The sequence below is a fragment of the Falco peregrinus genome, chromosome 10 (genome assembly GCF_023634155.1).
Source record: "Falco peregrinus isolate bFalPer1 chromosome 10, bFalPer1.pri, whole genome shotgun sequence".
Lineage (NCBI taxonomy): Eukaryota > Metazoa > Chordata > Aves > Falconiformes > Falconidae > Falco > Falco peregrinus.
The window spans coordinates 16,224,702-16,235,823 of NC_073730.1; the positions used below are offsets into that span (position 1 = coordinate 16,224,702).

The following is an 11,122-nucleotide window of genomic DNA, read 5'->3' on the forward strand; positions in this document are numbered from 1 at the left end:
CCGGCCGTGAGGGGCGGTGCGCAGGCGCGCGGCGGGGGGCTGAGGCGGCGCGCGCGGCCGGGCTGGCGCGCTGGTGGCGGCGCTGGGCCCGCCACGCCGCCCATTGTCCTCGGGCCATGTGACCGGGGCCGGTTACAAAGCAGCCCCCGCCGCCCCCCCGCCGCCGTTATTTGTGCTGAGTCACGGCGCGGTGCCGCAGGTGTCGCGGGGAGCCCGGCGGCCGCCGCAGCGCCAGGCCTCCCCATGGGGACGGAGGGCGCCCGCGCCCTGCTGGAGCGGGCGGCCACCCTCACCCTGCAGACCGGCAACCTCCTCAACTGGGGCTGCCTGCGCAAGAAGTGCCCGGCCACCCCCGGCGAGGAGGTGAGCGGGGCGGGCCCCGCGGGGCGGGCCGCGGCGGCGGGGGGGGGCCGGGCCGGTGAGGTGTGGCGCCCCGCCGCGGTCGCTGGGGTGCGGGGGCGCCGGCGGCCCGAGCGTTACCGTGGGCGGCGGTCGCTGCTCCGCCGCCGGGGGCTGAGCCGCCCTGAGGCGGCCTCGGGAGCGGGCGAGGGTGGCCGGGCAGGTGCGGAGGGCGGAGCGGGCCCACCCCGTGTGCTCCCTTACGGCTCGGCGGGGGCCGCGGGCCCGGGGCGGTGGGAGCCTCTGGGGGCGCGGGGCTGAGCGCGGTGCCGCCGCCCGCGGTGGCCGAGGCCATCCATCCCTGGTGCCGTGCGGCGAGGGCAGGGTGCCGGTGGTGCGTTGTTTTTCCTAACTTGAATTTCTCGGTGGCGACAGGTCTCAGGGAAATGAGCCATTGCTGCCGTCTTCGCAAAGTATAGCTGTCATTCTTTGTTAAAAGCTTGAAATTACCACCGTAAACTATTGGCTTTGGCAGCGTGTGCCAACACTTGGAATAATCCTGATAAAAGTCTCTGGAGATCCTGTGGTCCTGAGCTCCAGGAGCACTGTATCTGCTGTGTCATCGTGACACAATAAGCTGAAAATGGACGTTTACCTGTCGGAGCTACTACTTTTTTTGGCTGGTTGTGGCTGTGTAGCGGCACTGTTGATAATCTACAATAGGCCGACTGCACAAATGCTAAGAAAGGTGACAGGAGGATGATGTAATGAGAGGGAAGGATTCATCATGCTTCTGGTTAGCTGACATGTGGTAATAACTTTTATGTGGCCTGATGGCATATTGCGGCATTCTGTGATCTGTGTGAAACGGCCACATTCTGTACCAAAGAAATAGCTGTATCGCAGTGTGAGCAGTTTCTGGATGGTTGGTAAATAAGAGTGGCCAGTATGCAGAGCTAATCAGGTATTTAACCTTACTTGTTTACAGGGAAATCCATTTAAACATAAGGCTGCCTGCTTTTCAGAGTTGCTGGAATTCCAAGAGCAAATAATTGGCATTAATTATCAGAAATAAGTTGGCTTTTAACTCTCCTGTTTGGTTTAGTTAGTGTGTACAGTTCTCAGTGGCAGAATGTAAGCTAAAATTTTGCAAACTATGAATGCTGACGTTAGGAGTTTTGGAATGTAACTATTTGGAAAAGCTGGTCAAAGCAGTCAAATACACTGTGCTTTTCACATGTGTTGAGGGCAGGGGATGGTGTGCTTTGGAGACAGAGGCTGGTGCATACTAACTGCAACAGAAATACAGTATGTGGTAGTTGCAGAGTAGCAGTACAGAGAAAACACATATTTAGCACTGTCTCACTTTCCCTCAGAAAGGAAAAGATGCTATAAGCTGCATCAAAATAGGCTGAAGAGTTCCAGCATTGTGGATAGCTGTTTCAGAGGTTGTGTGTGTGTCAGTTCTTGACTTCTGACTCAGTTATTTTTTTAATGACATTTTAAATGGCTGGGAAAGAACATGTAAAACGTGCTCACAAAGTATTATTACTGTATTACATCTTAATCTTCATGATACCCAGTTTTATGGTGGAGGCAATCTTCTGGTTGGTGCATGGTGTTGTGAGCTCTCTGAGCTAACGTTAGGTGTCACAGGAAATTGCAACATAATGTTAGGAAAAGTAGGTATCCACCTAGTTATAAAACAGATTGCTAAAAGTGAAGTTACATAGCAACTCAGGGAAGTGTTTCTACCTTGGCTGGTAGCAGTCTTGACGGTACATTTACTTAGCCTGCAGGGTAACAACCCCAGTGATGAAGCTAGAGCATTGGTACAGTTGAAGCACTGGTACAGCATGCAGTTAATTAGCTGATGTAGACTTCATAGTTAACGCCTTACTGTGTTTGAGAAAACCCATGGTCAGAATCCTAGTCAAGTTTATATTGCATGTGTGGATGCAGGAAAAATGCAGGTGTTGGGTGGGATTTGAAGGTACCCCCTTCAGTAATGAAGGACTTAAAACCATCAGTGGTTTGGCACAGTGGAATAGGTAGGCAGTAAATGAAAAGTATCAGATGCAGATCTTGGAAAGAGAAATAATTAATACAATGAATGTTTAGTGGTTGTAAAGTCTCATTTCTAACAATGTCACAGCACGTATGCTTTTCTCTGACAACACTTTGACTTGGGAATCGCTACACAGAAACAACCCAGCCCACCCCACGCCCTAGTTCTTGCTTGTTTAGCATTGTTTTTTTCCTTTAAATATGGCCATGGTTGGAGAAATAAATGAAGTACAGTACTTGTATTGCTGCTAAAACTCTTTGTTAAAGAGGAGAGGAAAATATGTAAGTAAACTAGTTTGAACAAGTTTCAGATGGAAGCTGTGATGGAAGAATCTTCTGTGGTTGAAGGAATGGTGTCATTAGTTCACCTGCTCAGTCTGCCCTACATGCCTATGAATCATTGTTTGTGTGCAGCTGTAACATACTGAGACTTGAATATGAAAAAATATTTTGTAGGTGCGGGACTGCATTCAGAAAACACTGACTGAATGGAGCTCAAAGATTGGACAAGACCTAAATCAGGTAGGAGAGGTGTTATGTGTGTTACCCATCTTACTTGTGAAAACAGAAATATGTAGGTGTTTACACCTTTTAAAATAGGCACTAATCTATTTCTGCATCTGCAACTCCAGATAACTTAAGAGTATTTCTCAAACCCCTCCTTTTGGTTTGGTTTTTTTTTTTTTTAAATATTTAGTAAATCTAGAGAAGTTAAGAAATACCGAAGTGAAGATTTCTGTTGATGGCAAGTAAGAATTATTAGCAAAATGAAAGCCCTGGCCTGTAAGATTTCAAATTAATTATTGATGCAGTCACAAAAAAACCCTAACCACCAGACTGTATATATATATATACACCTTAGAAGTTTGCTAGCATGCTTGTAAAAATTCGATGGAGAATTATCTAAACTATGGAGATGATAAACTAAATAGCTGAAGATCATCCCATTTGGAGGAGAACTCTGAAGCATAGCCTTGGTTGTCTCAAAAATATTTCTGAAGATGCAGATTTGCCCTTAAGAGCTAAAGACTTCCACATAATTCTTAAAACCACAGTCAATGGCATCTGACATAAAGTTCTTAGTGTATTTGCCTGCTCCTCTTTCACTATTGCTTTTGAAATTCAGCAAAGCAGTAATAGGTTCCCACTAAATATGTTATTTGCTCTGTGAAATATTAGCATGCTTCATTTAAAAAAATAAAGCGAATGCAAAAGCACACAAAACTAAAAAACTTTGCTAACTGTTTCTTTGGGGTTCTTTACCAGTTCTTGTGTAATGGTGGCATCAACTGAACGTTGCTGCATTCCACACTGGAGTGTGGTGAGGCAGTTAATGCTGAACGATTTCTGGAAGATCTAATGATTGCTCAAGAAGAGAACATAAATAAACATTTGTCTCTGTAAGATGTAGTGATCTGTTTAAAGTTAATTATTTAGTGTGAGCTAGATTTTGCTGTCAGAACATGTTAACTGCATAATTCCAAATTCTTTTATGAATTACACTGGTTTCCAGTAAAAGTTAATTGTTATTTAAAATGCTGACTGTATGGCATAACTCAGTCACTTGAGGATTTTTTGGTAAGGCAGCAAAAATGACCAAAGAGTTCTTGGCTGGGGGCGGTGTGGTGTGTGTGCACATGTATAATACAAAATCTCATGTAGGTAAAGACTTGAGAGTCACCTTGTGCCAGCTGACATGAGATGTCAGCCTAGTCTTAAAATTAGGTGAAAGGGTGAAATCTCTGAAAGTTTCCCAATTTGTAGTTTCAAAACTATTGTTTTAAATCTGTGTTTTACAGCATTTTCACGGTAGTCTTTTTCATAGGCTTCACTGAAATTACAAAATACTTGTATGCAAAGGTGTTCCAACCCAGACCCCCTAATTCTGATGGTTCTTTTCAGCTGGTCATGAGGCTTTCTTTTTAAAGCAAGGCAGTTTGAATTGGCGCAACTATCTGTTCACATCAGAAAATCAGAACACTATGGATTACTTACTACTTATTCCAGTAATTGTTGTCAGTAATTTGTATTTTTCATATTGGGGACGTATAGGGCCTTTCATATGACTTTATTTTCTGACCTCCCCTCAGAGATCAAGAAGCATTGGGTTACTTCCCTTCTGTCATTGCATTTTTATAGTGTTTTTGTTTGTAACTGCTGTAAGACTTCTATTTCTATTATTGTTCTAACACAAGTCATACTTAAGTCTCTTGTACTTACTACAGGAAATACTGGAGGTTCTGGAATGTACTGTAGCTCAAGCTGTAGAAAAAATAAATCCTGAAGAAAGGGATGAGTTGAAAGTATCAGGTAAGAACACAGTAACAAATCTGGTGGCATAAAAAGTCTTTGTATGCGGTCATTAATAGGATGTTCATGTATATATATTTTTTCCACCATGTTTTATATTTGCAAAGTCAAATGACATCAGTGCACACTGTCATGCTTTTGGTAGTCTAGAAGTTGTCTAAGAAAGACTTGAATTCATATTTCAGGTTCTAAAGCAGCTCGGCATTTTTCTACTTTAATTTGGATCTCCTCAAGACATTTTAAATATATTTTGTGAATCTTTTTGACTTTTCTGAAGCAAAATACTACAGATAGTACTGGAATTAAGAAATAGCATTGGAAGCACATCTATTTGCATAATTTTTCCAGGTTGAATATGATGAACTTGAAGGAGGCAGTCCAAACTAACGCTAGTACATTTTGAGTCTCATTAAGTTCTAAAGAGGTCTGTTTGTACTGTTGCATTTGGGGTTTTTATACAGGTTGTTACAGTTATTGTGTAGTGTCCTGATGCTTCAGTCCCAGCTTTACAGCTTATTAGATCATCTAACTGGATGATTTCTTGTTCTGAGACTGTATAACTCTGAAACTTAAGATAACAGTGTTGTTATTGGGCAGTCAACTTTGAGAAGGTTGGGTTTTTCCCAATTTTTTAAATTGGTGTATATTCTAAGCACCCTGTACCCAAGAACTCAAATACTGTATATAGCAAAAGTAGATAGCAATATATTTAATGAAAGCTGGCTTATTCAGTTACTGATCCCAGTTTCTTTGAAAACAGCAAAACTTTTCATCGTTGGATCAAACTCTTCATCAATCAGAGATGCAGTTGACCTGGGTAAGTGTGAAACTCAAACTCCTGGTAGGGTTTCTTTTTTACTTCAATGTTTAGAAATAAAATTAGAGCCTTTTCCATCTAAGGGGTATACTTAGTTTCTGTCACAAGTATAGCCTGTTTTCTTACTAAGAGACTTAGGTAATCAAGTCTATTTACATGTTAGTCATGTTAGTTCAGTCAGTAAACTTACTAAATGTGGTTCACTGTCACCTTGAGTCCACGAACTCAAGTCCGATTTTTGTTCTTTCACACAAAACTTGTTAAAAAGTGAATAGGATGCGATGGTTTAGTAACAGTAGTTCTTACCAGTTGTTGTTAGCTGCCGCTTCTTAACATGATGAACTTCACTACTAACTGTGTGGTATTACACAGATTATTTAGGTAATACAGTGCTGCGAGCAGCTGATGAAATAGTTAAGTTTTATTGAAAATACAGGACAATAGCTGTACTGATGCATGAAGTTTTATTAGTGTAACGCAGCAGTAATTGTGAGCAGCATTGAACTTTACCACTTTGGAAGACTGTTGGGTATAAGGGGTTACCAAAGAACAAAGGGTCAGATATTATTCTGTTTTATTGATACCCCAGTTGGTAGCCTCCTTGCTGTAAGCTGTAGTACCATTTGTTAAAAATACATTGATAGAATCTTCCTCCAGAAGAAAAGAATTTATTTAGCTATTTAATTTTATTCTTCTTTGCTGTGCAGAACAGCTTCATGGCTTGCATCTTTCCTAAAGCTCAGTGATACTTAAAGACTTGCCACATCTCTCTGGCAGTTACAGTCTCCATATTCAGTGTGCTTTTAGTCCGACTCCTCACATAGTCCAAGTAGCTCTCCTAGTCCGTGCCCTGTACTTGAGTTACAGTTCAGAGTGGAAGTTCCAAATTTTGGAAGAAATTGAGAGTAAGGGAATTGGGACTTGTTTGTGACCACTCTCTTGAGAGAAATATGTAGTTTTAACAGGAGAAAAAAGCTTTGTGCTTTGTTTGGTGGCAGGGTTTTTTTGGGGGGATGTGTCCCATCCTCCCTCCCTCCCAACTTACAGTTGAAACTTGGCCTTCAGCTGTATCACTAATTGTTTGCTAAAAATGTCGTGTTGCTATACTTGACTGCTGATACTTGTAAGAGTTTCAAATGGTGAATGAAAGCCAGCAGAGTGAAGCAGGAGGTATATTTTTTGCTGAATTTGAAGTCTTGCTGCTTATGCTTTTATTTCACAAAAGATTTTGACAGTGTCTCTGTTCTTTTTCCTCAGCATGTTCTGCCCTTGGAGTTGCTCAATTGGACTCAGTCATTATTGCCCCACCTCCTGTTGAAGATGGAACTATCCTGTCCTTGGAGTATTTGCAACCTTATTGGCAAGAACTTGAGAATCTAGTTCAAAACAAGAAGATTATTGCCATAGGTACCTCTGACCTAGACAAAGCACTGTTAGAGCAGCTGTATCTGTGGGCACAGGTGAGAGCAAACTTCCTACTTGTAGAATTTCTAGGACAGAGGAACTGTAACTGGCTGCCACATAGCTGTAAACTTGTTACAGATGGGTTTATATACAAAATATTAATTAGCCTTGTTACTTTTGGCATCTTTTGGAGGGTCACAATGTTGTTCAAGGTGGGGGAGGCTCCAAGTGTAACTCTCCTCAGTGATCTTACCTACCGGTGAGGAAAGGCCAGAAAACATGGGTCTGTTCAGTAGTAGGTTCTTTGAAGTACTGAAGGTTTGAGTTTTGAATGCTTTTGTACTTAGGAAAGGAGTATAAACAGTACTCTTAAACCCTCAGATTTATTCCAGTGGCTCTGAAAACACAGCTGTTTGTTCATAACACAGAGTAAAGTGAAGAGGGATTTCCCCCTGGAATGCTAAGCTTAAATGTAAAGAGTAAGGCTGTGAATGAAGTGGCACAATATTTTTGTTGTCCAAAGTGATTAATTGCCTCTTAACATTTGAGTGATGGAGGTCTGTACTAGTATGTGCCTGTGCTCATGTAAGGTTGTGGATTAACTGTTTCCTTATTAGTTCTTTGAATTCTCCTCTTAAGACATTTCTTTTGTGGTACGTGAACGTACCGTAGCTGTGTAAGAGATCTTGCCGAGAGTCCTGATCTGTGCTCCTCACTGTTTTGTGTATACAGAGGAAGAGTTGAGAGGATTAATGACCACCTGCATGGTCATAATGAATGCAGTTTGTGATGAGCAGAGAAAGAGTCAGTGGAAGAGTGTCCTTTTTAACTTAATCTGACTTAAGCACTTACCTGAAGGCATGGAGGACTGCAAATTGTGTATCTTTAACAAATACTTATTTGGATTTTTTTATTTGAAGTTGAACATCCCTGTAATGTTCAACTAGAGAGGGGGAAAAAAAACCTGGATCGATGCTGTGAAGGGAGCACAGCAGACAGGAAGCCAGAAAGAATGGATTAGTACTCATCTTGCTGTGGCAGCACCTAAAGTTAGATCTTATTCTTGCTTTGGGCTCTGTGCTGCAGGAAATTGCAGATGTAGGAGTTGCCCGTTCAGCATCATGCAGAATTAGCCTTGTTGAGATCTTAAAACAGTGGTCAAAGGCAAATGGTTCAAAGCAAGATTTCTGTAGTTAATAGGGGCATGGGGGGAACAACTAAAATAAGTACATAAATTTTTTTTCTTATAAAACTATTCTGTTACTTTCAGGTGAAACCAAGTAGCAATCAGGTGAACCTAGCTTCCTGTTGTGTGATGCCACCTGATCTCACAGCTTTTGCAAAGCAGTTTGACATACAGCTGTTAACTCACAATGACCCAAAAGGTAAGTCTTCTGTTACCTCATGTGGCAAAGCCTTAAAAACGCATTTATTCAGTACAAAATCAAGAATGATCTCTCTCTGAACTTCAGTTTTATGTTTGAATCCTGAAGAAAGGAATTTAAAAGTTTCTCCTCTACAGAATATTAAGTTCTTGGTTTTGCTTCAAGAAAGCTGGGGGAGAGGGTGCTCTTCCAGCCTTGGATAGTTTCCTGAAATAGTTTTAATCAAAGAAAATGAAATAAATAGGACAAACTACTGAGAAATTTGAATATGTTAAAAAAACAAACTTATTTCCACAAAACATAGAATGAATTATGATAAATGAAAGCTGACTGGCCCAGAACTTGTCTGTGAAGTAGCTTGCATAGAAATGTTAATGGTCAGTTGGTTTTTTTTTTTGGAGTAGTTTGGTAGTGTTAGACATGTAAAATTATTAGGCTTTCAGTGGGATTCTTTCAAAGTTGTGAGTTCTTAAGGTAACGTCATTACAAAGAGGGTTGGTATAAATATCTTGTGCAGTGATGATGAAAAAATATAAATATTTTGTGCAGTGATTCATTTACTGAGTGATTGAAGGACTTGGAGGCTTTCCTTTAGACTCCAGAAATCTGAGTTACAAGTTCCCTAGAATATTCTGGGATATTGTATTAGTATCTCTCAAACATCTTCTAATCTTCTTCACTATAATGATGCCTTAAATATCTTGCTGCACTTGCAAGCAAGAAGTCTTAAACAATAATTCATTCCTCCTCTACATGCTCCCTTATGTCCAACTATTCATGATGATCATACTTCTCCTTCCTTCTCCTTTCTTCCCATTCCACCTTCCCGAAGAAAAAAAGCATATAAAATGTTACTTATGAAGTGTATGTTTTATAGTATGACTGTTGCAACCGATGAATTTCATCACTGCTTGAGCACGTATTGGCACCGCTCTGGCAGTGTGCAAGATGAATTGCATTTAGTCTGACAGTTTCCATGTCCTGTGAAGTCCATAGTGTAACTTGCAATGTAATAAATATTCTCTGTTGAGATTAATGAAATGAAGGAGAAGAGGATTTGGATAGAAAACAAAGCAAGCAGTGGTTCCCTTATGCATTATTTGCTAAGCTTAACTTTTCTGTAGTGGTCAGCTGAAGAGCACTGAGACTGTCTTTTGGGAACATTCCTCATCAAAGGGATTGTTTCTTTGACTGACTCTCCAAAGGAAACTAGAAGGATTTATACTTGCCTGTTCTGCTTTGTGGCATTTAAGCCCATTTTTCTTAATGCTTTCTGGGCTTGTGGGTATTAAGAGCCCAGTTACGGGAGATGCTATGTGTTGAGCTTCCAGTGACTGCAGCGGGAACTGAGAGTGCTCAGTACTTGGCTGATTTCAGCCTAATGCTTTACTTGCCTCTTGTTTTGCCTAGCTAGCTTCTCAAATTTAACTTCAGTTTTTTCCTGCGAATGGCTCTGCTGATCAACTCCGTTTGATATTGTAGAAATCTTAGTCTATTAAGTTTCATGGGAAGTACTCATGTTGCAAAAAAGTGTCCTGAAGATATTTTTTTTTTCTGTATTGCTCAGCTGCTTTTACTCTTAGTGCCAGATACTCCACAGAACCACTCTTCTGGAATGCACTGCTTAAGACTCTTGACTGTAGAAAAAGGCTTCTCTTAAGTGTTGCTTTTTGCAGCTGTTTACATTACATTATTTAAAGCATCAATATCCCTTTTTAACTTCAGAATTACTTTGTGAAGCAAGTTTCCAAGAAGTTCTTCAGGAAAGCATCCAGAACACGAAAGCACACGAATGGATTCCTTTATGGCTTCTCCGGTATTCAGTCATTGTTAAAAGCAGAGGAATTATCAAGTCCAAAGGCTATATCATGCAAGCTAAAAGAAATGCCTCCTAAAACTTTTTTCTTGTTTTTTAAAATGGCTTACTGTTTTAATTTCTTGGGAATGGGGGGAACATTGCTTTTTTCATAGAAACACTTTTATGACATTTGTAACAAAGACCAGAAGTTGTAATTACTCAGTGTGATGTCAGCATGAGTGTCTGCAGTGCTTTAACACTGTTTTTCTTTCTTACCCTATTGACCAGTTCATTTAACAAACCCAAAATCTTTCATATTTTGTTTTTAATTGAAACTATCTATAGAGAAACAGTTTAAAATATTTTTTCTTTTTTATGACCAGTTCACTGTAAAATTATCATATTGTAGCTGCCATTAGGTAGTATAGAGAAACTTACATATTTTTATTTTTTAAAAAATGAATTTCTCTTTAATAATAGTTAATTATCTGGTAGGTACATAGCTGCAAAGCATTCAAGGACTAGTTTTTATAGAAAACTGTTACCTTCTACGAAACATTACCCCCCCCAAAATTAAACTGGTGTCTCATTACTTAGTATGTGTATATATAGGCAAGTCAGCTGTTTAATTTGTGTGGATGGGAAAATTGGTTTATTTTTAATATAGTGTAAAAGACCTCTATAATTTAGAAATAATGTATCTTCCACATTACTTTCTGACTGTTACTTGAATTCCCTCTGGCTTCTTTGTGCCTCAGAATGCTTTGTTTAGTGTTTGCACAAGTGTGATGGCATCTTTTTGTTTGAAACTGAAAATGTATTATTGTGTGAATGTTTAAAACTAGAATTGAAAACAAATGATCAAAAAATATGTTAATCAAAAAATCAAATTGTGCCTGTCTTCGCAGCGGTGGCTTTGTGTTTTTTTGATACTTGTGGACTGCGCAATCGGAATTGGCCACGCCAGAACAGATAGTAAATGTTGAAGCTGTTCCCTGTGGG

General features: G+C 40.5%; 1 protein-coding gene across 1 annotated transcript; it reads left to right on the top strand.

Annotated features, from left to right (window-relative positions):
- The first annotated feature begins 28 nt into the window (after nt 1-28).
- On the top strand, nt 29-11,120 carry GCLM (glutamate-cysteine ligase modifier subunit). The gene is made up of 7 exons (XM_055815551.1): nt 29-363; nt 2,863-2,928; nt 4,632-4,716; nt 5,477-5,533; nt 6,791-6,993; nt 8,208-8,322; nt 10,048-11,120. Exons 1-7 carry the CDS (start codon nt 244-246, stop codon nt 10,215-10,217), a joined length of 816 nt encoding a protein of 271 aa, XP_055671526.1. The 5' UTR covers nt 29-243; the 3' UTR covers nt 10,218-11,120.
- The last annotated feature ends 2 nt before the right edge of the window (nt 11,121-11,122 follow it).

Coding starts and splice junctions, on each gene's coding strand:
- GCLM (XM_055815551.1), top strand. CDS start 244: ATGGGGACGGAGGGCGCCCGCGCCCTGCTGGAGCGGGCGGCCACCCTC. Junction 364..2,862: donor CGGCCACCCCCGGCGAGGAG/GTGAGCGGGGCG, acceptor AATATTTTGTAG/GTGCGGGACTGCATTCAGAA. Junction 8,323..10,047: donor AACTCACAATGACCCAAAAG/GTAAGTCTTCTG, acceptor TTTTAACTTCAG/AATTACTTTGTGAAGCAAGT.